Source organism: Mirounga leonina, unplaced genomic scaffold, assembly GCF_011800145.1.
Source record: "Mirounga leonina isolate KUSES-001 unplaced genomic scaffold, KU_Mleo_1.0 Mir_101529, whole genome shotgun sequence".
Classification (NCBI taxonomy): Eukaryota; Metazoa; Chordata; class Mammalia; order Carnivora; family Phocidae; genus Mirounga; species Mirounga leonina.
This window is the reverse complement of record NW_023270143.1, coordinates 920,664-947,164: the sequence shown is the minus strand read 5'-3', so window position 1 is coordinate 947,164 and position 26,501 is coordinate 920,664. Positions and strand designations below refer to the sequence as shown.

The 26,501-nt window shown below is 40.8% G+C and overlaps 1 protein-coding gene across 3 annotated transcripts in view; it reads left to right on the top strand.

Annotated features, from left to right (window-relative positions):
• Nucleotides 1–25,371, top strand: part of FAM120C (family with sequence similarity 120C) — a 106,672-nt gene extending 81,301 nt beyond the window's left edge. Inside the window, exons 11-16 of one of the 3 annotated variants that reach the window (XM_034988632.1) lie at nt 9,313–9,427; nt 11,085–11,294; nt 12,645–12,846; nt 15,896–16,034; nt 16,438–16,495; nt 20,494–25,371. In XM_034988632.1, coding sequence (XP_034844523.1) covers nt 9,313–9,427; nt 11,085–11,294; nt 12,645–12,846; nt 15,896–16,034; nt 16,438–16,495; nt 20,494–20,748 — 979 coding nt within the window. In that variant the 3' untranslated portion in view covers nt 20,749–25,371. The remainder of the gene's footprint in view (nt 1–9,312; nt 9,428–11,084; nt 11,295–12,644; nt 12,847–15,895; nt 16,035–16,437; nt 16,496–20,493) is intronic. The other 2 variants (XM_034988716.1, XM_034988800.1) reach the window with 2 other exon arrangements.
• Nucleotides 25,372–26,501: the final 1,130 nt, after the last annotated feature.

Sequence of the window (26,501 nt, the reverse complement as noted above, 5' to 3'; positions counted from 1 at the left end):
TTATGTCTAAAAAAACAATATATATACCTTAATTAAAAAATACTTTAGTGCTACAAAATGCATACCATCATCTGAGCTTTCAGCAAATCGGTCTTTTTGCTGGTGAAGGGTCTTGCCTCAGTGTTGATGGCTGCTGACTGATAGGGGTGGTGGTTGCTGAAGGCTGAGATGGCTGTAGCAATTTCTTAAAATAAGACAGCAGTGAAGTTTGCCATTGACTTACTTTCACAAAGAGCAGGTGATTCCCTTGCTACATCCAGCTTCTACATCAGCGCTTGCTGCTTCACCTTACACCTTTGTGTTATGGAGACTACTTTCCTTAAACCTCATGAACCAGCCTCTGCTAGCTTCAGACTTTTCTTCTGAAGTTTCCTCACCTCTCTGGGCCTTCACACAATTGAAGAGAGTTAGGGCCTTGCTCTGGATTAGGCTTTGGCTTAAGGGAATGCTGTGGTTGGTTTGATCCTCTATCCAGACCATAAAACTTCCTCCACATCAGTAATAAGGCTGCTTCTCTTTCTTACCATTCATATGTTCACTGGAATAGTGAATAATTCCTTTAAGAACCTTTTCTTTGCATTTACAACTTGGTTAACTGGCAGAAGAGGCCTAGTTTTCAGCCTGTCTTGGCTTTTGACATGTCTTTCTCACTAAGCTTAATCATTTTTAGTTTTTGATTTAAAGTGAGAGATATGTGACTCTCCCTTTCACTTGAACATTTTCAGGCTATTGTAGGGTTAAATGGCCTAATTTCAATACTGTTGTGTTTCAGGGAATAAGGAGGCCTGGGGAGAGGGAGAGAGACTAGGGAACAGCCAGTCGATGGAGCAGTCAGAACACATACGCACATTTATCAATTAAGTTCATAGTCATATATGGATGTGGTTTGTCATGCCCCCAAAACAATGACAATAGCAATATCAAAGATCATTAATCACAGATCACCATAACAAATATAATAAAGATGAAAACATTGGAAATATTGTAAGAAATACCAAAATGTGATACAGAGACACTAAGTGAGCAAATGCTGTTGGGAAAATGGTGCTGATAGACTTGCTTGATGCAGGGTTGTCACAAACCTTCAATTTGTAAAAAGTGCAATATCTGCAAAGCACGATAAAACAAAATATGCCTGTACTAGCACCCCAAAACAAAAATGGGTAAATGACATTCTCTTCAGATTCATTTGTTTATAACAAGCAAAAGCCATCTCTACCTACCAGGTAGGCCATTGTCATGAAAGGTACACACAGGGAATAGTGCTGGAAAGGCAGAAATGGAGACTGCCCCTACTCTTTCATGGGCCTCTGTCACTCTCTGTTTCATCACTCTCGGGATCTTTTAGCTCAAGTTTTTGAGACTCTGGCAAGCCATGGATTGATTTGACTTAGATTCGCTGTCTACTCTGTGTCCAAATAGCCGTCACTATCATAAAGATAAAGCTCTAGATTATCTGAGAAGGAGCTATAAGTAGGACAAGAAAATTAATTGATACGTTTATGATAGACATAGACCAGTCATAGAAGTATATAAGTGTTTGTAAAAAATATGCAACCTTCGGGTGCCTGGGTGGTTCAGTCGGTTAAGCGTCTGCCTTCAGCTCAGGTCATGATCCCAGGGTCCTGGGATTAAGCCCCGAGTTGGGCTCCCTGCTCAGTGGAGAGCCTGTTTCTCTCTCTCCCACTGCTGCTCCCCCTGCTTGTGCTCTCTCTCTCTCTCTCAAATAAATAAATAAAATCTTTTAAAAATATGCAACCTCATCAGTAGCAACAAAAAGATATTTAAATAGCAAGAGACTTTTTTTGCCCTTCAAATCATCAAACATTAATGATAACAATACATGCTTATACACTGCTAGAAGATAGGACAAACTGGTATGGAAAACAGTTTTGCAAAATGTACTGAGGACCTTTAAAATGGACATAACTTTGGCACAATAATTCCAAATCTAAGAATCTATCCTAAGAGAATGAATAATCAGAGATACAGATGAGATATATGTATGTGATCTTTGTAGTATTATTTATACTATTATATATAATATATATTTATAATAAAAGAAAAACTGTTAACAGTATAAGTTTCCACTGTTACGGGAATGTTTAAGTAAACTGGTATACTCACATCATGAATATGCAGTCATTAAAAATCATGTTTTTGATTAAAAATGTCCATACTACCCAAAGCAATCTACACATTCAATGTAATCCCTATCAAAATACCAACATTTGCCACAAAACTAGAAGAAATAATACTAAAATGTAATAATGTATGGGGATTAACATAAGAATAAAAAAAAATAGCAAAAAAAAAAAAAGAAATAATACTAAAATTTGTGTGGAACCACAAAGGACCCTGAATAACCAAAGCAATCTTGTGAAAAAGCTGGAGGTGTGATAATTCCAGATTTCAGGATATACTACAAAGCTGTAGTAATCAAAACAGTATGGTACTGGCACAAAAATAAACACAAAGATCAGAGGAATGGAATAGAGACCCCAGAGATAAACCCACACTTACATGGTCAATTCATCTGTAACAAAGGAGGCAAGAGTATACAATGGGGAAAAGATAGTCTCTTCAATAAATGGTGTTGGGAAAACTGGACCACTTTCTAACACCATACACAAAAATAAATTCAAAATGGATTAAAGACCTAAATGTGAGATGTGGAACCATAAAAATCCTAGAAGAGAGCATAGGCACTAATTTCCTTGACATCAGCCTGGCAACATTTTTCTAGATTTGTCTCCTAAGGCAAGAGAAACAAAACCAAAAATAAACTGTTGGGACTATACCAAAACAAAAAGATTTTGCTCAGTGAAAAAAAAATCAACAAAACAAAAAGACAACCTACTGAATGGGAGAAGATATTTGCAAATGATGTATCTGATAAGGGGTTAATATCCAAAATATATAAAGAACTTCTGCAACTCAACACCAAAAAGCAATCCGATTGAAAAATGGACAGAGGGCCTAAATAGACATTTTTCCAAAGACATCCAGATGGCTAACAGACACATGAAAAGATGCTCAACATGACTCATCATCAGGGATATATATGAATCAAAACCATAGTGAGATATCACCTGTCAGAATAGCCAAAATCAAAAGTACAGGAAATAACAGGTGTTGGCGAGGATGTAAAGAAAAAGGAACCCTGGTGCCCTGTAGATGGGAACTAAATTGGTACAGCCACTGTGGAAAACAGTATGGAGGTTCCTCAAAAAGTTAAAAATAGAAATACCATATGATCCAATAATTCCACTACTGGGTATGTACCCGAACAAAACAAAAATACTAATTCAAAAAGATATATGCACCCCTGTGTTTATTACAGCATTATTTACAATAGCCAAGATATGGAAGGAACCTAACTGTTCATCAATAGAGGAATGGATAAGAATGGGGGGTGTGTGTGTGTGTGTGTGTGTGTGTGTGTATGAAATGGAATTTTACACAGCCATACAAAAAGATGAGATAGTGTCATTTGAGACAACATGAATGGACCTAGAGGGTATTATGCTAAGTGAAACAAGTCAGACTGAAAGATGAATACCATATGATTTCACTTGTATGTGGAATCTAAAAAATCAAATGAATAAGCAAACAAAAAGCAGAATCAGACCTATAAATACAGAGAACAATGTGATGGTTGCCAGAGGAGAGGGGGTGGGGGCTGGGCAAAATGGGTGAAGGGGAGTGGCAGATACAGGCTTCCAGTTATGGAATGAATAAGCCATGGGAATAAAAGGCACAGCATAGGGGATATAGTCAATGATATTTTAATAGCTTTGTATGGTGATAGATGGTAGCTACACTTGTGAGCAGAGCATAATATATAAACTTGGGGCACCTGAGTGGCTCAGTCAGTTAAGCATCTGCCTTCCGCTCAGGTCACAATCTCCAGGTCCTGGGATGGAGCCCCGCATCAGGCTTCCTGTTCAGGCGGGAGTCTGCTCCTCTCTCCCTCTCTCTCTCTCTCTCTCTCCCCCCGCCCCTCCCCACTGCTTGTTCTCTCTCTCTCAAATAAAATCTTGATATATATATATAAACTTGTTAAATCACTAAGTGGTACACCTGAAACTAATGTAACATCATGTGTCAGCTATACTCAAATGAAAAAAAGATTTTTAAAGATTTTATTTATTTGACAGAAAGAGAGAGAAAGCGTGCGCATGCGCGTGCACAAGCAGAGGGAGGGGCAGAGGGAGAGGGAGAAGCAGGCTCCTGGCTGAGCAGAGAGCCCGATGCGGACCCTGGGATCATGACCTGAGCCGAAGGCAGACGCTTAACCGACTGAGCCACCCAGGCGTCCTATCAAATGAAAAAAAAAAAAAATTTAAAGAAAATGAAAGATAAATGTTTTTGAAAAGTAATTAATGAGTGAAGAGTTCTCATAATGTTGAGTGAAAAAAGCAAGATACAGTATTCTATATATTGAAATAGAGAAAATTGAGGTGCTAGGAAGAAGGAAGCCAAAATCATAATCTTAACAGTGGTAATATCTGAATGGTAAAAGTACAAATTATTTCAGTTTTTATCTTTCATTTTCTTTATACTTTTTTGTTGCTTTTTTCATATTTTCTGAATGATAATGAACTTCTGAAAGCAGAATAAAATCATAAGTATTATTTAAAATTAAAAGAAGTGGAGTAAAAGGGGAGACTACCGTACATTAAGACATATTTAAAACTTAAGTCAGTATGGTATTGGCATGAGAAATAAAAATAGAATAAGTAGGGTAGAACAGATCCTTGTATATATGAGAATTTAATATATGATATGGGGGCTTCACCAAATAGTGAAGGAAGCATTAGACCATAATTGGCTCAGTTACAAATGTTAACCAGTAGTGCTGCTATGGTAGGCACTATCTGTGCTAAGTGCTTTTATGTGCATTTTCTCCTTTACTTATTACAACCTTTTGAGATGTACGTAGTATTATCCCCATTTTAGAGATGAGAGAGGGAACTAAAGCCCCTAGAAGCTGAAGCATTTGCCCAAATCACACAGAAAAGAAGTAGTAGAACCTAGATTGAAACCAAGTATGTCAGACTTCAAGTCTATAGTATTCTTTGCTACTGTGTTCTATGTGTATAAAGTTTATGGCAGGGAGTCCAGAATACAGGAGGCATTTAGTAAATGTTATTCCTATGAGTAACTTACAGTTTGCTGCATATATTGTAATATATAATGTTTGGACATAGTATATATAATAACGTAAATACTACTAATAGTAATCAAGCTGTCTTGTCATTGAGATTGAGGAACTTCTGCGGGGAATTAGTAATCCTGTAGTTTTTCCAGAATAAATCCCCAGTGGAATCATATAATTTAACAAATAACACATGATGAACATCACCAAATATTGGTTGGTTTAATAATTACTATTTCCTGCTGTCTCATTCACTGTCTTTGGACACTGTCCTCTCTTTCTTATAATTCATTCAAGGCTGGCTGATTAGCAGTGTTGGCCAAAAGATGGAGCTAGCGTTTCCTTTTGAATATCCTGCTATAGACTCATTTGTTTAGCAAACATTGAGCATCCATTCTGCCATGCATCATACAAGGGTTAGAGAAATGTGAAAAATTGCAAATTAATATTAACAAGTATAAATCAAACTAACCAAAAATCTCACATCCCTAGGAAATGAAATACTCTTTCCTCTGTGAGGCCTTCTCTGATTCTGCCAGGTGAATTTAGTCACTCTTTCCTAAGAGCACCCAAAACAACCTGTTCAACTTATAAAGTCACATCCCTCTCAATGTATTAGTCTTTCAGTGAGCCTGCCTGTCTCCCACACTTGACTTCTTTCGGAGCTCCTTTAGGTCAGTTTTTCTTTCACAGTACTCAGGATGTGACTGGTACAATTTGGCTTTGGAGGATTTTTGTTGAGGTTTTTTGGTTTGGGTTTTTTTGTTTGTTTGTTTGTTTTGTTTTGTTTTGTTTTTTTCCATGACCTGGTTGATGCATTCAGTCAGTCCCCTAATAAATATTTACTGATACCCACTCTATGCCATGTACTATGCTAGATAGTTTATAATAAATATGAATAAGAAACAAGACAATAGACAGGGCCAAACAGACAAGGTCCTAGATCTCACGGGAACTCACGTGGCCACTTGAAAGGAATATGTTTTCTTTGTACAAAATTAGTCAAGCATTTGAACCTTATTTGTTGTATTGTTCAAATCTTCTGTGATTTTAAATGTATTTTAGGCATATTTTACATGTCAAAGCTCAATGGTAGTATGCTTGAAAGTCTCCCACTGTAATTGCATTTCTGTTCATTTTCTTCTATTTTTGCCTCATATTTTGCCAACAAAATAAGATGGAAAGATTAAAAATAAAAGAATGGGCAAAATTAAATCAAGGAAGTAAAAATCAAAGAAAGAATAAATAAAATAGTCCCCAAGGCAAAAAAACATTGAGGACAAAGGAGAATATTTTATATTGATAGAGGATAATAAGCTCTGAATTGTGCACTATATAATATAGCATCAAAAAGTGTAAAATAGGGGTGCCTGGGTGGCTCAGTTGGTTAAGCATCTGCCTCCGGCTTAGGTCATGATCCCAGGGTCCTGGGATCGAGCCCTGCGTTGGGCTCCTGCTCATCAGGGAGCCTGCTTCTCCCTCTCCCTCTGCTCCTCCTCCACCTTGTGCTCTCTCTCTCATAAATGAATAAAATCTTTTTTAAAAAGTATAAAATAGATTATAAGGTATGAATAAATTTTCCAAGGGGAGAATGTGTGGACAGGGAAGAGGGTGGAAATTGTTCTTTCTATGTGGCCCAGGAAGATACCTCCTGGAAAGCCCAGTCATTTGGAACTTAGTTTGTAAAGAAGCAACAGGGCTTGTCGGCATGTCCTGCAGTCCCCAAAACACCCTGGAGTTCAGGGAAATGACAGTCGGGCTTGAAAAAAGAGTAATGGCAGTAGGGCTGTCTGTGCCTCTGTGATCGTTCTGGGTGAGGAAAAAGCAGGTTAGAGATTCAAAGCCAGGCTGCCTGGCTGCAGAGCCCAGGCTCTTTCCAGGGCACCATACTGCCTCCTAGTAGTAGTGATGGGATCGGAGTCCCCAGGAATTCATTCCACGTGCCACTCAGAAGAGACCAGCCCTTGCTTTAAATGCCAGCTTTCTGAAGTCTCACACAGCTCCAATAAATATGAATCATCATTGTCTTGTGGGTCTTCAGGAAGCCATGGACAAAGACATAGATGTATATTTTCATCTTTCTCTTCCTCTTTCTGCATTCTTGGTGCCTAGAATATTAAAACATATTCAGTTCATGAAATTCAGGTCAAATACTCATCAGTGAGCACTGGGTGTTATACGCAACTAATGAATCGCTGAACACTACATCAGAAACTAATGATGTACTATATATTGGCCAACTGAATATAATAATAATTTTAAAAAAGAGTACTTATTTTAGTTAGTGAATTTCCTGTCTTGGAGAATGGCCCCATCATCTGGCCATCTGCTCAAGCCAGAATTCTAGGAATCTTAGACTCTTCTTTTTGCTTTACCCCCTTCTCATAACATGCATGACCAAATCCTATGGATTTATCTCCTCTCCTCAATAGCTCTTGTCTTTGTCCCCTGGTCCTCTCCATCCCCTGAGCCAGTGCCTTTGTTCATACCTCTTCAGCCACAGGTTGCTACAGTTGCCTCCCAACTGTTATCCATGCCTCTTGTCTCTTATCCTATGAGCCAGTCACTATCACTGTCCTGCTGATAATCCTTAAGTGTCTTCTTATATTTTCAGAACCAAGGTTCAAATTCCTTAATACTGTTTTTTGAGACACTTCATGATCTGGCCTTTTTTTTTCCAGTTTTATTGAGAAAAAAAATGATACACATCACAGTATAAGTTCTAGGAGTACAGCATGGTGGTTTCATTTACATATATTGTGAAATAATTACCACAGTAGGATTAGTTACCATCCATCATCTCATATAGATACAAAGAAAAAGAAAAAAAATTTCTCCTGGTGATGAGAGTTCTTAGTAGGAGCTACTCTCTTAACAACTTTTCTGTATACCACACAGCAGTGTTAGCTATAGTCATCATGTACATTATCTCTAGTACTCATTTATCTTATAACTGGAAGTTTATACCTTCTGACCACCTTCCCCCAACCTCCCCTTCCCCCAGTGCCCCCCCCACCTTTGGTAACCACAACTCTGATCTCTTTTTCTATGAGTTCATTTCTTTTTTTTTTTTTAAGATTTTACTTACTTATTTGACAGAGAGAGACACAGCGAGAGAGGGAACACAAGCAGGGGGAGCAGGAGAGGATGAAGCAGGCTTCCTGCTGAGCAGGGAGCCCGATGTGGGGCTTGATCCCAGGACCCTGGAATCATGACCTGAGCTGAAGGCAGACGCTTAACTACTGAGCCACCCAGGCACCCCTATGAGTTCAGTTTTTTTAAGATTCCACATAGAAGTGAAATCATGCAATATTTGTCTTTCTCTGTCTGACTTACTTCATTTAGCATAATGCCTTCAAGTGTCCTCCGTATTGGTGCTAATGGTAGGATTTCCTCATTTTTTATGGTTGAATAATATTCTGTTGTATTTGCGTATATTACCACAACTGCTTTATCCACTCATCCATCAGTGGTCACTTAGGTAGTTTCCATGTCTTGGCTATTGTAAATAATGCTGCAGTGAACATGGGGTTGCAGATATCTTTTTGTGTTAGTGTTTTCATTTCCTCTGGATATATTCCCAGAAACAGGATTGCTCGATCATATGGTAGTTCTATTCTTAATTTTTTGAGGAACCTCCATACTGGTTTCCATAGTCTGGCCTACTTTCTAATCCTGCCTTCTGTCACTGCAAACCTGCTTAGCTCCAGCATTATGGAACCTGCTATATCATACTGGACTCCACAACCCTGTGCCTTCATGCGTACTGTTCTCTCAACCTAGGACATCCTTTCCCCACCTTTTGTTTCACTATTTTCTACAGGCCCTTTGAAACCCAGCTCCTACTGACTTTTTTCAGCATGACCTCTCTCATTTTTCCAGCCTCGCCCTCTTTTGTGCTCATGTAGCACCCTGGGCATTCTTCTATCTTGGTATTTACCACACTGTCCCGTCATTGTTGATACACTTGCCTATCTCCTCTACCACCCAGATTGTAAGCAACCAAAGGCAGAGACTCTTTTACTTTATTCTGTTGGAATTGCCAAAACCTCACCTAGAGTCTGGTCCATGATAGGTTCTTAGCTTAGTAAATATTTGTGAAATGAATAAATGAGCTTTTGTGGCTCAATAACGATGCTTTTATTTTCTAGGTACATGGTTCAGTGGCCTGGTGGCCGAATCCTGCACCGCCATGAGCTTGACACTTTCCTTGCCCAGGCAGTATCTACCCAGCTTTATGAACCAGATCAACTTCAAGAACTCAAGGTGATTTGATCTTCCCTCACTTAAATTCTTTCTTTTATGAGTTCATGGCTTTCCTTTTGGTCTTTTCCCCCGCCCCGCACCCCCACCCCCCCGGAGCTGGGAAGAAGAGTAAGTTCTGCAGGTAAGTGTTTGATTCACTTTAGCCAAACATGTATGTTTGTTAATAAAACCAAGAGGTGCCTCTACCACTGCTCCCATATGATTGGGTGAGAATGGACAGAAAAAATGGATATTATACAGCACAAGTAAGTCGTGGCCACAAACCATGGTCAGGGTTTCTGACTCTTGCAAGATACACTACAGGGGATTTTCCCTGGTGTCCTCTGTTTGTTTCTGAGTAAATGTCCACCCTCCCTTTATAACAATATGTATTGGGCGTTAGAGGGAAGTCTAGAAGAACATAAGGCAGAAAGTAAATCCACCATATAACTGAAAGCATTAGAACATACTAGGTTAGAGGGCAGGCTCTGAAGCCAGGCTGCCTTGGGTTTGAATCTTGGCTTCCTTACTTCCTAGCTGTGTGATTTGGGGCAGGTTGCTTAACCTCTCCAGCTTCAGTTTCCTTACTTGTAGGGTTATGAGGATATTAAATAAAATAATCCATGCAAAACACTTATTAGAACAGTGTCTCGCATATTTTTAGTATCCAATAATACTAGTTATTAGACTAGCTATTAGTGCAGGCCACCCCTCTCCTGACTTCAGTAGCCGTGGTCTTTTGAGAACCTAGGATGAACCTGGAAAAGCAGCAGTCCAGTAGGACTTAGAAAATTTTAATTTGAATGAGGTTAACTAAGGGAAAGACAAAAACAGTCTAAGGAAAACAATGTTGGTTCCTTTTTACGGTAAGCGTAATATTGCTTGGCACTAAAGCAGTTACTGAGGCCAGATCACATGTAGGAGGGGACCTACAAGTACTTCCCCTTTTCCCATTGAAGCCATCTAACATGCTCACTTGAGATAACAAGTATAAACATTTTGATGTTTTCTTTATCTTTTGCCATGCATTTTCTACATAGTTGAGGTATTGTTGATGTAATCACCTATTGTATTTTTAAACTTAACATAGCACATATTTTCTGTGTCTTAAAAAAGTATAATAAATTTATTACATGTATGTATCATTTAATTATTATCACATTAGCCATTTGGTTTCCAGTTTTCCCCAATTATATGTAATGTTATCATTAAGATCTTTATGCATAGAGCTTTATTCTCAGTTCTACTTCCTTAGAATAGATTCCTAAAAATAGAATTTCTGAGTCAACAAATGTGAACATTTTCAGGGTTACTGACATACTGCTTAAGTGTAACATACATTCCTCATCAGCTTTGGGTGTTCTTTTTTGTCTTTAATTTTTAAATTTTTTTCTAATTTGACAGGCCAAAAAAAAAAAAACTGGTATCTCAAGGTGGTGTCTTTTTAAAGTTTTAAAGCTGATGTCTTTTTTTTTGGTGGGGGGGGTGGTAATGAGTATCTTTCAAAAACTGTCTCCTGGAACGACATGGATAGAAGCTACTTGTGCACTCAAATGTCTGTAATTAAAAGGCAGCATGTTCAGATTTAACTAGAATAATCAACACAACGGGGATAAGAGTAAATGTACCCAATAACAGTAAGTTTTTAATAGTAGTTTTTCTTCTGTGGTGGTTTCAGATTGAGAAACTGGATGCCCGAGGGATCCAGCTTGCTGCCCTCTTCATGAGTGGGGTTGACACAGCTCTGTTTGCTAATGATGCCTGTGGCCAGCCAGTCCCGTGGGAGCACTGCTGCCCCTGGATTTACTTCGATGGCAAGCTGTTCCAGAGCAAGTTAATTAAAGCAGGCCGAGAGCGAGTATCCCTGCTTGAGCTCTGCGATGGCCAGGTACCAGCAAGTTGGGTGGCTGCTGAGGGCCATCTCTGATCTGCTGTGGGGATGAATGGGCAGAGGGTGGAAAGGAGCAGAGACATTGGAGAGGGAGGGAGGAGAAGTGGGAGAACGTGTCTGCCATTAACCTAACTTGGTCAAGGATCAGCCCAAAGGCCCAGAGTCTGATATGTACATGCTATAAAATCATATGTTGGAAAGTGTTTTTTTATGAACTTCAAATTTTCATATTGTTTTTCTTACTCTGAGTATTTCTTTCCCGTGGAATACTCAGATATACTGCCTTTCCTGCAATTCTTAGAATTTCATTTCCCTTATTTGTAAAAAAAAAAAAAACTGCAAGTTACTTTTGCAAGTGATGATATCTTTCATAAAGGAACTATGTTTGGAACTAGAAGAGGGTGGTAAAGTAGATGACAGAGTAGAAGCAGGGGATTTTTTACAATGAAGCCTTAGGAAAGATGAGGAAAGGCACCCTTACTTACTCCTTTATCCATTTGGGGGGAATGTGCTGAGGGACTAGAACAGGGATTGGCAAACTACCTCAAAATTCAAAACTTAGAATTTTTATTCCAGTAAGGTTTTATTGGAACACAGCCACATTCATTCATTTATATATTGTCTATAACTGCTTTCCCCCCGCAACAGCAGAGTTGTATAGTTGCGACAGAGACAATATGACCCTTTTCAGAACTGGTTTGTTGACCTCTGGCCTAGAGGCCTGGACTTATCCTGGACAGAGGTCATGGTCTCTGATCCTGGGTATGGAGGAAAAGGTTAAAAAGGTTGGCGTATGTCAGGTTTTATTCTTTCATCTAATTCTGTTCTTTCCCCCTTAAAAAATAACCTAGCCTTTTTCTTTCTGGTCATGTGATAGACCATCGGTAAATACTTATAGTTATATTTGTCTTCCTGGACCTAGTCAGTGTGCCTCACAAGCCCTCTGTCAGAGCTAATATGATAGTTTGGTGTCATGCAAACAGTGCCAGGCAGGTTTTCCTGGGTATGGCTCCTTGCGCCATTTAACTCCAGACCTCAGTTCTCTTAATGGCAATAGATTTGTGAAACTGTACCTAGAGTGCCCAATACTGTGCCTGAAACATAGAAGTTAAAAAATGGCAGCTGTTGGGGCACCTGGGTGATGTAGTCAGTTAAGCGTCCAACTCTTGGTTTTGGTTCAGGATTGTGACATCGAGCCCCACGCCGGGCTCCGCACTCAGTGTGGAATCGGCTTGGGTTTCTCTCTCCATCTCCCTCTGCCCCTCTCCCCATCTCTCTCTAAAATAAATAAATAAATCTTTTTAAAAAATGGCAGTTGCTATTATTAATTCTGTTCTTCCTTTGAAGGCTGACCTGGCAACCAAAGTGGAAAAGATGAGACAGAGTATCCTTGAAGGAGTCAACATGAACCATCCACCACCTTCGGCTCTACTTCCATCACCTACTTTTGTGCCTCCCATGGTGCCCTCTCTCTACCCTGTTTCACTTTATTCCCGAGCCATGGGCTCAGTGCCACCTCCCCCTCAAGGACGGAGCCGGGGATTTGCCGGTCAGTACCTAAGAATGAGGTATTTGTCATCCTCAGTCTGTTTTGCAATAACCCATCCAGTAATTATTGCCAGATACAGAATCAGTAGTTTCATATATATATTATCTAATTTACTTGAAGAGAAGTTTATTGACAGGAAGGGGTATAGCCTAGGAAAGAAAGTCCACTGACTTCCCAGACCATGCTCCATAGAGGTGGTTGGTCCCTGAGGATTTGACTCTCACCAACCAAACTCACAAAGTAATTGATGTAGAAACCTGGAGCTACTTTATTACTTTTGAGAACTATATCTCAAGTGAACTGGATCATCATAGTTGCCGGTTAGCTCACTCATTCCCCATAGGCAGATGTACATAGGAGCTTCCAGAAAGACCAAATGGGAGGTAAGAGCAAATGACCAGTGTCCACAGACAACCATACCTGATGTACCCATTTTTGCTCTGGGGGTAGGCCTGACACATTTCCAGAAGCATGGAGAGAAATAAGTCACAGTCTGTGCCCATGAGGGGATTGCAGTTTAGTGGGGAAAACAAATACACACACATACACACAGACATATATAAGTATAAATCATGGTGACACCTGAGCTGTGGCTTAATGACGAATAGACAGTCATGCTTAGGCAGCTCAGATACTGATCCTAATAATTCAAACAACCCTGGCAAAACAGGATATTTTAATAGGGACATTTTGACATGAAATCAAGGTTCTTTGATCAGGTGGGAGTGTCGTTGCTATGGTTGAAGATGTTTGTTGTCTATTTTTTTTTAAGATTTTATTTATTTATTTGACAGAGAGAGAGACAGTGAGAGAGGGAACACAAGCAGGGGGAGTGGGAGAGGGAGAAGCAGGCTTCCCGCCAAGCAGAGAGCCTGATGCGGGGCTCGATCCCAGGACCCTGGGATCATGACCTGAGCTGAAGGCAGACGCTTAACAACTGAGCCACCCAGGGGCTCCTGTTTGTTGTCTATTGCTCATCATTTTAAAAAACTAAAGCTGGAAGTTGAAGTTTGTCTTAAATTTAGGATCAAGGCTCTCCTTAGATGAGCAGTGTGAATATCTGCTCTGTTCAGTCAGGTAATGATCAAGCCTTATAAACCAGGGAGCCAGCCATTCATTCATTCCATTCCTTGAAGCTGACTTTAGAGATCCTTGCTCTCATTCTTTGCATGTTGATTTTATTGTGTCTCAGAAGCCAGCCTTAATTAAGGCTAAGTTCTCAGGAGGTCCTTGCCATTGTCCTAGCTCCCAGTGATGCCTGGTCTCCAGTTACTGGTGGTTCATGAGGAACCTCTTGCCTCCTGAAAGGCCACAATAAGATCCCCAAATGCAAGTCTTTCTAGCCTTCTTAGGACTAGCTCTAGTACCCTAGTTCCTTAGACTCCCACTGTCCTATGATTGAAGGGCTCTTTACTGGCGACCTGCTTAGTGAGCGAAGGGTTATTAACATTCGTTTTTTTTTTCCATAAACTAAAATTAAAGGTTTACCTGAACTCTGTATTCTATGAAGGCTTCCCTTTGTGCCAGATTACAAAGCTCTGCTGTGCTGGTGAGCTCATACATATATACGGAGTTGGAATTTCCTGTTTTAAGGAGATATGCTATCTTGTCTTAAATTGGTTCTGGTTTTCAACTGTTGCTGTTCTTGCTTATTAATTATAAATTACTTTCAGTTTAGTTTCATTATTTTCCATTTAGTTTGGTAGTTTGGCTGAGCCTCCACTGTGTAGTGGTACGTATTTGAATCAAAAGTGGTTTGGGCCCAGTTTATATTAAGTAACCAGAATTTAAATAAACACTTAAAAGGAAAAGAAAAGTGGTAACAATGCATCATGGAACACTACATCAAAAACTAATGATGTACTCTATGGTGACTAATATAACATAATCAAAAATAAAGAAAGAAAAAAAAAAAAGATAAGTGTTTTTGGCCCAAATGAATAAACAAACAGAAAGCAGAATCAGACCCATAAATAGAGAACAAACTGATGGTTGCCACAGGGGAGGGAGGTGGGGGGCTGGGCAAAATGGGTGCAGGGGAGTGGGAGGTACAGGCTTCTGCTTATGGAATGGGTAAGTCACAGGGATGAAAGGTACAGCATAGGGAATCTGGTCAGTGAATTGTGTAATAGCGCTTCATGCTGACAGATGGTAGCTGCGCTTGTGAGCAGAGTGTAATTCTGCAATTCTTGAATACCTATGTTGTACACCTGAAACTAATGTAACATTGTGTGCCCACTAAACTTTAATAAAAAGAAAAAAGAAAGGAAAATAAAAGTGGTTTTGGCATATAATTTTCTAATAACTAGATTTTAGGACATTCATTCTTTCAGCAGATATTGAATGCCTACTATGTGCCAGGCTCTGTAGCTGAAAAATGAGTCGTCCACACCCAGCTTGCCAAAGTGGATGTGCTACAGATCTTCGACCCCCGTCCCTAAATATGCTTCCACTAAGAACCTTTGTTGTTATCAGAGCTGTTTTTTAAAGATTTTATTTATTTATTTGACAGAGAGAGACAGAGAGAGAGAGAACACAAGCGGGGGGAGTGGGAGAGGGAGAAGCAGGCTTCCTGCTGAGCAGGGAGCCCGACTGGGGGCTCGATCCCAGGACGCTGGGATCATGACCTGAGCCGAAGGCAGACGCTTAACGACTGAGCCACCCAGGCACCGCAGAGGTTTTGTTTTTTGTTTTTTGTTTTTTTAAGATTTTATTTATTTGACAGAGAAAGAGACAGTGAGAGAGGGAACACAAGCAGGGGGAGTGGCAGGCAGAGGAAGAAGCAGGCTCCCCACTGAGCCAGGAGCCCAATGCGGGGCTTGATCCGAGGACCCTGAGATCATGACCCCAGGACCCTGGGATCATGACCTGAGCCGAGGGCAGATGCTTAAGGACTGAGCCACCCAGGCACCCCCCACCCCGAGTCTTTATTTCTCTTTATCATAGAGAAATGGAAATAAGCAGAGTAGGGGGCGCTGTAGGATCTTTTTTTCCACCTCTTCTCCTACCTTGCACTTAGCATTCACTGCCCTTCTTCCTGTCTTTCCAGGTCTCCATCCAATCCCGCCCCAAGGAGGAAAACTGGAGATTGCCGGGATGGTTGTGGGCCAGTGGGCTGGCAGCAGGTCCTCCAGGGGCCGAGGCTCTTTTGGCATGCAAGTTGTTTCTGTCGGTGGGCCAGGAAAAGGGTATGTATTCCAGTAGGTTGGTATGAGCTAATGTCAGTCAAGGTGCCATTGGGAAAATGCCCAACTATTGAATACTTCTGTTAAGGTAAGAGGCATTAACTAACTTTCCATTTTTAAAGCCAGTTTTCAGTTTAGTTCAGCAAACATACACTCAATTCCCTGCCTCAGTGAAAAAGTTTTTGCCCTAGAGGAGGATATGGGACACAGAACAATTTAGTATGATACAGAAATGAGAGAGAGAAAGGTTTACAATGGTAACACAGAGGAGGGGCATCTAACTTAAGAGGGTCATCTAACTTAAGAGGGTCAAACTTCCTAGAGGAGGTGAGTAGTTAACTAAGTGAAAATGTGGGTGTGGGCTCTATATGTTCCTCAGGATCACTTTTTCCCTCACTTTCTACAGGCATGGAAAAGAACAGACTGGTAGAGGATCCAAAGGACATAAAAAAGGAAACAAACAAGTAAGCCCTGTTTTGAGATCCTCTGGCTTCTGTTTAATACCTCTTGTCTTTTCAGCTAACTTGCAAAAGATCAGATCAGGCATGGAAGACTGTTTTCCTAGCTTCTCCCAGCATTTGATTCCATTCTCTTGCTCTCTAGCTGTCTAGTGAGGGTTAGCCTGCCCAGGATGTCCCCATAATGCTGCAGAGTGTCATCCTTTTCCCTGAGTGAGACCACAGGATAGAAACCAGGCACTGTGTCCTGAACACCCATACCTAGCATAGTATGTGCTACGTGTAGCCGTAAAGGGGCCAGAGTGAAGTTAACAGTGGGATTGCCTCCAGCTCAGGCTTTCTGAGGGACTACCAGAGATGCTCAGAAAATTGGCCTTTACCCTTTGCTGAATATGAGAGGGAAGGAAGTGTTGCCATTTTGTTTATTCTTAATGGCTCAAAATGGTCTTTAACTTTCCTCTAATGTACACCTTGAATTATAATACAGTTTCTGCTGGTCTTCATTAGACATGCCCCTCTCCCCAGATATGAAGAACCTAATCTTATAGTGAATCAGAATCTTGTATGGACTCAGCCTGCTGGGCTCCTCATAGTATAGCAGCTGCCATTTCTTTCTTTCTTTCTTTCTTCCTCTCTTTCTCCCTTCCTTCCTTCCTTCCTTCCTATTTATTTAGAGAGTACACATGAGCAGGGGTGGGGGAGGGGCCGAGGGAGAGGAGAGGGAGAGAGAGAATCTTTTTTTAATCTTTGATTTTTTATTATGTTATGTTAATCACCATACATTACATCATCAATTTTTGATGTAGTGTTCCATGATTCATTGTTTGCCCATAACACCCAGTGCTCCATGCAGAACGCTCCCTCTCCAATACCCACCACCAGGCCAACCCATCCTCTCACCCCTCTCCCCTCTAGAACCCTCAGTTTGCTTTTCAGAGGGGAGAGAGAGAATCTTAAGCAGGCTCCATGCCCAGCACAGAGCCCATCGCAGGGCTGGATCTCACAACCCTGAGATCATGACCTGAGCTGAAATCAAGAGTGGACGCTTAACTGACAGAGCCACCCAGGTGCCCCAGCAGCTGTTTCTTGAGTGCCCCCTTTCTACCAAGCCCTCTATTAGACATTTTACATGCAGTTTCTAATCCTCCCAAGGGTCACTGATGAGACCATACTGCAAAGCAACTTTGACATAGGTTCTCGGTCCCAAATTAGCTCTCCTGTATACAGCCAGCCCTCGTTGCATCCAGTTAATCCCCATTGTCTAATGTTTTCTCAAAGATACATATTTGCTTTAATGTTATTTTGAGGTAAAAATGGAACTAGAATGGTAAGTCCTCCACACCAGTCAGAGAGCAAGGAGAGCAAGGACTTTGGGATTTTTCCAAAGCTTCTCAACTTTTTCCAGAAGCTGTTCAGTAAGATACAAGGGATTATACCTAGAAGGAAAACTGGTCGCTCAGATAGGTTCCCATAAGGTAATACAGCCTTGATTAACTCACCATGATTCAGGGTCTGATCATTAGGTATATGGTCTAAAAAACTGGATTTTTTTTTTTTTTTTTTTTTTGGTACAATAAGAGTAGCTCTATCTCTCAGGGGTTGACTCACATTAAAATCACAGAAATAGCTATGTGGATATGGCTGAAAGAGTGGCCTTGGGAAGAAGAGAGGGAGGGAAAGATACTGAAAGATCTGTGAAAGATGTAGTGAAAGGTACGAATTCACAGTACTTTATCTCAATCAAGTACTTTCCACAGTAATTATTGTGATATATTGTACACTTACTCTTTTCTGGTCACTCTTATAAATACTTGTGAGATGCTTATTATTCTCCATTTTAAATAGGAGGAAACTGAAGCTCAGAGGGATGAAACATCTTGCCCCAAATTATCCATCAAGTCAATATCTGTGTTGCCATTCCGTCCTGAGCTGATTCCAAAGCCCTGTACTGTCCTGATTCCACTGCAGTATAACAACTCTAATTGGCAGAGACAAGATTCAGACTTAGGTCTGGCTGACCCTAGTGCATACACTCTTAACCATTTCTACCAGAGCTTGCTTTCTTTAAGTGTAAGCTGCAAGGGAAACCATGGTAATGGAAGTTTGCTTGGGGACTTGGAATCAAAATAATATTAGCTAGCATTTATTGAGTTCTTACAGTGTGCCAGGCACAACGTGTTCTAAGTGCTTTACATGGAGTATCTCATTGAATCCTTATAGGAATTTAAAAAACAGATAGTAGTATTATATTTTACAGATGAAGAAACTAAGGGAAAAAAAGGGATGATAGATGATCTTAAGTTTCTCTTTGCTAAGATTACTGAGGATACTGTTATCTACTCCAGAGGTAGCCTGGCCAAGGAAATTCTCATGTTGACTTTGTTTTTAACTAAGGCATCGTTTCTGGGCAGAGCTGCTGCTGATTGCCTTGATGACTCTACTTTTTCTGTTCAGTCACCCTTTCTTCAGAGTATGAGATCATTGTTCCAGCTTATTAAATCTGCTTACGTTATAGTCCTGCGTTCTTTATTTTTCTAAAGTCTGTTTATTTTTTTTTTAGTAATCTCTGCACCCAACATGGGGCTCAGACTCACAAGCCCGAAATCAGGAGTTACATGCTCTTCCGACTGAGCCAGCCGGGTGCCCCTATTGTCCTGTCCTCTTGAGATTATTCCTAGGCCACTGGATTTTTGTGTATTTTCAGATTCTTAAGTCACTTATTGGTAATGTTTTGATTTCTTTGTTGACTCCCTCAGGTAGCTAATTCCATCCATTGTGCGGATTTTGACTAGCTGCATCTTTTTTTCCAGGTTCTTGAGCAACACTTTATAGTAGTGCCCATAGTACTACTATACAGTAGTATAGGTTTTGGAGCCAAGTGATCTAGCTTTGAATCTGGCTCTGCCATTTACTAGCTCTGTGACCTTACACAAGTTATTTAACTTCCCTGTGTCCTAGTATCCTTGTCTGTAAAATGGAGAAATTGGCATCTACCTCACAGAGTTATTATGAGTATTAAATGATATAAAGTGTTTATCACAGAGGCTGTAACATGGGAAGTACTCAATAAAAATTAAGTTATTATTTATAATTGACCACAGATTCAACAGGTATTAGATTTCTGTTACACTGAATTGAATTTAAAATAAATAAATAAATAGATAGATAAATAAGATTTCTATTATGTATTGTATCTTAGTGGAAAGAATAAGGTCTTTGGAGTCAAATAGACTTGGATGTAAGTCTAGGCATGCCAGTGACCTTGGGCAAATCATTTTACTTTTTTCTGAGCCTCATTTGTCTTATCCATAAAATAGACAACAGAGTACCTGGCACACCCAACCACTTAGCAATCGGAAGCTGCTATTTTCCTAATAACATTCATGGAGAGACAGCCCTGCACTGCAAGGTAATGCAGTTCATGTCATTAGCATTTCAATAGCAGTCACATCCCTGGAATTAACAGAAAAACAGGTGACTGTTTTTAGTTATGAAAGATTCTGTGGAATAGTGCATAGAGATCTTCTGATTTTCCTTTCCTTTCATTTACATGTCCAGTTGTCAGCATTGGACAGTATTGTGCAGCGGTTAAAGAGAATAGACTTTAGAGGCTGACCTACCTGGCATGGATTCCTGACCCCACTACTTTCTATCTGAGTGTCCTTGAGCGAGTTACTTTAACCTTTCTGAGCCTCAGCTTCCACATCTGTAAATGGGGCACCATGTCTACATTCAGGGTTCCTACTACTATTAGAAAAATACATTGTAAAGCTTTATAAATGATAGCTATGTCATTATTATGTGGTTGTCATGGCCATTGAGTTTTGGTCAAATCCGTCTGTTGTCACCCTAAGTTCTCAGGACAGTCATCAGAGTGTACTACTAGGTGGTAACAAGCTTTGGGCTTTCTGCTGTGTTTGAAGAACTGAAGCAGCTTCTGGAGGCTAGCTTAAGAACATGTTTGGGTAATTACCATTTCCACTGACTCTCTCCGTCTTTGACAGGGCACTTCCGATGGAGTTTCTAAATCCCTGGAGCCTCATCAGGGTCGGTCCCACTCCCAGGTAAATGGAAACAATGGCACATTGATCAAAGAAGAGAAGAGTGATCATCATCTTCCAGCTCCATCCCAGTGTGCCTTACCCAGAGACAGCAACATGTGTAATAATGGTAACCGCTACTTCCCTGCGAAGAATGGGGAGAAGAGCCGCTTACGAGAGCAAAAGCTAGGAACTATGGTACAGCAGAAGGAGGGGTAACGAGCAGAAGATGGCTTCAGCAGATCAGGAAGAGAGGAAAACCTATACTTTTCTGATTGTAGGCCCAAGTTAGAGGAGGACACCTAAATGCTTTCCCTAGATTTATCCAGCATTTTATTGGGATGTCCTGTTGTATTCATCTTTTCCCGTTCCCTGTGTTTCTCTGGACCTCCAGACTTAGTGGTGTGCTTCTGGGGAAGCTCTGGCAGAGACGAATGGCAGCAGGACTAGCTCCTATTCTCAAATTGAATATGAAGTGCCAATATTCTCTTTGCCTCCCCTGGGAGCGTAGTAAGGCAGTGTCTGTCAGAAATCTGGTGTCATCATGTAAGGCCCTATAGAAAAGTTCCAGCTTTGGTTTTCTGAGTCTTCATCACGTTACTCATTTACAAAACCCATGGATGGTAGGGGTAGGGACTGCCGTCTATGGCCTCCTAACTTGCTTTTTCCTCTATGAAGTAGTGGGACCTTGGTATATAATCCGTACCTTCCTCTCACTCTTTCTCCCCATTCACCTCATCCAGGATTTTGTACCACCACCTCTAACTCTGGCCTGACAATCAGATAGGTAAATGTTTTCAGGGAAGTGAAATAGTACTGGTTATTTTATTTTATTTTTATTTTTTATTTTATTTTATACACTTTAGAAAAAAAACAAAAACAAAAACTACCAATGGCCTTTGTACTGGGGGATTCTAGTGAGTCAGAAAAGTACTGGGCAGATTTTTCCTGCCTCTGAACTAATGCATTGTTTGTAAAATAGAAGATGTGGTGCAGTTCACCCACTCCCTGCTGCCCACACCCTGAAAGGGTGGGAATCGATGTATTAAAACTGAGTTTGAAAGGGAACTGAAAAGACAGTGCGTGCGTGTGTGTGTGTGTGTGTGTATGGGTGTGTGGGTGTGTGGGTGGATGTATATATGAATGTGTGTATCTATATGCATACACATACCCTTTATATAAAGAGACAGATCTATTTATCTATACGTATTTTATATATATAAATATATGTGTGTGTGCGTGTGTGCATACATGCACACATACATACATACATGGTGATGTCCCAGAGGATTTACTGAATTTCCCAGAAATGCTTCCACTGCTATGGAGTGGTGGGTTTCAAAAGACCACACTTTAAAATCCTTACTGAGTCACAGCCCATCAGTTATGTGAAGATGGGCTTCTCTAAAGCAGACAAAAAGTACTTTCCAGAGATTGCCTGTTCAGAACAACAAACAGTTGGGTTGTCACAAGTTTAATCTTGAACAGAGCCCTCACATCCCATAGAGTGAACACAGGGAGGTTGGAATGGCGTGGGGAAGATTCGGGCATTTCCTTCGGGGGGAACAGCCTCGTTCAGAGAGAGAAAGGGGATGGGAGGTGATTACCAGGGCTTGCAGCCAATTTGGAGGAAATCTCATCTGGAACTCCTGGGTCAAACTGGCCTCAGGCTAGAATTGATTGCCATGAATCCCTGAAGGAGAGAGGACTAGCATTGGAAAGATGGGGTAGGGAAGTGTGAGGAAATCAACAATTTGATTTTACATGCCTAGATTGTTTTATTTGTTCATTGACATTTTGACTACTGGATCTTTTCATTTGCTTTGCAAGGAGGACTTCAGAGGACTCTGGCCCAGGCCTTTAGGGGCTTTCTGGAAAGGCTCCCAGCCCCTGAGGAGGCCAGAATCTGTCCAGGACAAAAAAAGCTGTTCTTCCTTGCCGGAGATACTCTTGAGACAACCTTGCATTTCCAGTTTCCCTCCTCAGCAACTTCAGTATGAGGGATGGGAACATGGCTTACAACAGATTAGCATTGTGTCTTCATTCAGGAACTGAGGCTTCCAGCCTTACACATCTCCTTTTGGGCTCTGTGATATTCTTGCCCAAGAAGTACCATTTCTACAGGAATTCAACCGACTAGACTTCTAGCAGGGTTTCTCTCTCTTTTTGAAAAACCCCATGCACCTTAACCCACAGTAGGTCCTTGGTGATTTTTTTTCCAGACAACCAGAAGGCTGTTTGCTCACTGCCCACTTACAATGAGTGCATCATGAGAGATTGGAAACAGTCTCAGACTGTTTAATCCTAGTCTGGCCCAGTTTAAAAGAACCCACAACTTGTAGGGGGAGGGAGCCTAGAATGCCTCTCTCCCTGCCCAGACACTTCTTACATAAACCAAAGCAAGATGACGAGAGTGCACACCTAGCAAGATATAACCAGGAACAAAGTGTACAGAAACCTCCTCTTTGGATTTGCTCCCTTAATTTGGTCCCCCCTCTTCTAGTGGACCTGCCCAGCCTTTCACCAAAATCTTGAAGGTTAGGATTTCTACGTCCAGCAAGAGAGGGATTTGGTAATGCACTTAGGTGGCTTGGAAATTTCTTTCTGGAGCCACAGAGGGAGGAATCCTTCGAAGCTCTAAAAATGACCACACAATTACTGAGCTGAGTTAAATTAAGTATGTAGACACCATTTTCTATGGAAAGGTATTTTCTTCAGTTAACTGTTTCTGTGCATCTTGAATCTATTTGACACAATCAAATGACAGTATTGTTAACTCTCACAGCCTTAAGAAAATTTGTTTTATAGGCATTCACTGTGAGAAGTAAAATTGCTGCTTTGACAGGGATGATTCCAGTTTGCCGAAAGGCTTGCTTTTCTCCCTTCCACACACCTCTGCTTTCTCCTAGCCTGGCCCAGGGTGAAATAAGTGGCTCACTTCCAACCTTGATTTTTATTTGGATTCAGCATTTTGGGTTTGGAAGGTTTTAAGAAAGAACCATAAAGGGCCACATTCCTGCATTTTAATTTATCTGCCAAAATATACAGTTTAGAAGCCAGAAAGGCTCAGGTTCATTACTGAAAGATGAACTTTTTCTTATCTGAGGACAAATTGGGGAAGATGGGTCTGATCTTTGCTGCAAGTACCACTTGAAGAGACTGTCATCCTTTACTCGAGGTTCCATTTCTTACTATGATATGTGTGGCCTCTCTTGAACAAAGTCATATAGGTACCCCCAGAAATGACCCTTTGACCTTGTAGGGCCACAGGCAAAAGCACCCTGGTTGTATATAGCCACTGATTCCCAAAGACTTGCAGTTCTTCTTGATTTCTGCTGGTATGTCTTGGGGTCAGCCTGTAACTCGCACCCTTATTCAGTGGCAGTCTGGTCTGAACCAGGCCTGACAAACTTTTGCTCACTTGCATCATTTTCATTCTGAGCCAGGAGGACTTTGGGTAGACTTTAAAGCCCAAGAAATGGCACTTGCTTTGACCAGTGACATTTGATTTTGGTCTCCATCTTGATTTTCTGGCATTGATTGGCCAAGTCACATTAGCTTCTTTTGATCACTGAGAAAAACAGCCAGACAAGGCATTAGGGAGGGTGGTTAAGGTGGGGGAGGGGGTGGGGGGGAGGAATGCTTACATAGGGTAGGAAGAATGTGGAAGTAACTGTTCGGTTATAGTGATCCAGTCCGTTGGAACCTTAGAAGGCTCGTGTGGGCATGTCAGTGCTACCCTTTCAGTCTCTTAAGACCCCCCCCCCTTTGAAATGACAATACAAGTAGACCACAGTTTAAAGTAGCTAGTAGAATTCTACTAAGGTTTAATCATTATACTTGTTCATTTCCTGATGCATATTTCCTAAATATGCTTGGGGTTTTGGGGCAGGGGGTAAGTTTTCACTGTTCCATTGTATGTCACTCTATATTTTTCTCCCTCTCGTGACTTTGGCATCTTTAATTTGACCCTCCATTCTCTTTCCCTTGGCTTTATTGCAGTAGTCTGCTGGGGCAGGTAGAGCTCAGTGCACTTATTCCCTTATTACTACTAATTACCTTCAATATTGTCAGAGGTTGTTTTGATGTTCTAAGAAGATAACTTCATTTTTTTTTTTTTTTTTTACAAAATCATCTTTTCCAAGTTAAAAGCAAAATAAAATACCCCCTGTGCTAGGGTGCCCATTTCAGCTTTTGACATTGCCCTTGTACTTTCATAGATGCTCTTTTTGTCCGTGTTGGTAGTAACTAATGACTAGTGAATTTTCATGTAAATGAAGCAAATTAAATATTTCAGATTTTATTAATCTCTCATAACCCTGGCCAAATCTGATGACTTCATTTTAGTTACTTCCCCGAAGACACTTCCCCTCCTTTTCTTTTATTCTATTCTCTTCTATTTTTAGAATAACATACTAGGTTAAAGAAACTTTAACTGCAAGGAGTCAATGATTTGTAGTGCTCCCTGATAAATGATGTTATTGACAAAAGTAAATTCTTTCATTGTTTTTTCCTGTGTTAATATCTCTTCTCCTGTGCTCTTGACAGTGTGTTTAGTGGATGGATAATATGTATTTCTCTTTCCCACTCCCAGATTCCAAATTCCCTGCCTTTTTGGCCCACCTCACCACAAAAGCTCCATAGTTTATTAATGTAAGTTTGAATGGATGCTTCTTAGGGGAAACTGCAGGAGTTTCTGGAAGTGTTTCAGAAAGGAATGAAAATGTCTCAGGAGTTGTTCTGTGATGGAAATTGGTCTGTTGTTCTGTTAATGCTGATGGAAAGAAACTTACAGTGCTTAATAAAAGTCTATTCTTTTAGTAAAAAAAAAATGTGAAATAATTTTGGGTGTGTGAAGTTTGATTTCTTCTCCCATTTCTGGATCCCTTTCTGCAAGTGGGGGATATGCTTCTCTCAATTCAGAAATGTTGCACACAGAGATTTAGGAGCCTATATGTAGTTGAATATCAGGGCAAGAGAAATAGTACAAGAATCATCAAAAGGAAGGGCATATTTAGCTTCCTGCTGAACTTTTTTATTTGGATGTTCTAAAGGCACTTTTGACTTGACATTTCCCAGACTGAACACATCCTCTCTTCTGAAGCCTCCCCCTCTCTGTGAGCGACACTACCTTCTACTCAATGGTCAAAATCACAAACCAACCGGGGAGTTATCCTAGACTCATGCCTTTCCCTCACTTCTGAAACCCAACTCCTGACAAGATCTGTTGATAATACTCAACCAGCTTTTTGTTTCTCACATCTGTCCCTTTTTTGTCCCAGCTGCTGTGGTTTAGTTCAGGCCCCTTCATGTCTCACCTGAATTATTGTAGTTGCTCCCCTGTCTTACGCCTAACCAGGAAATTTTAAGCAACATTTCGTGTTTAAGTGTATGGACCTTTTCCCAGTGAAAGGGCCTGTAGCTTTTTTTGGGTTCTTAAAGAAGGCTATGACTCAAGAAACATTAAGAACCACTGCTTTAATCCACCATGTATATCAGCTTCCAGAGTAATCTGTCCTAACATGCTGTACCCCTGCTTCTATGGTCCCTTCATGATCTGGCCCCTGACCACTTTCCTAGCCCCATTTCCTACAACCCTAACCCACTTCAGCAACACTAAAGTGCATCCCATACAGCTGTTAATATCCGTTTCTTTGCATTTGCTTGTACCGTTGCCTAGAATGCCTCTCTCCCCTTGTCTCTGGTGCATTCTCAACTTTACCCCCCAAGATTCAGCTCATATCTTTGTGATTCTTTTCTTGATCCCTGACTAGGGATCCCTGTATAGACTCATCACACCCAGTCCCTATAGCACTTTGCTGCATGTCTGCCCCTCAGTTAAACTCAATCATCTCTGTCTTCTTGGCACCTACCACCCAGCATGCACCTAGGAAATCAAGGACAGCTAAAACACCTTTGAAAATATTCCCTGGTATAAAGCAGATTGTAGACTTCTGAGGCAGGATGTGTTG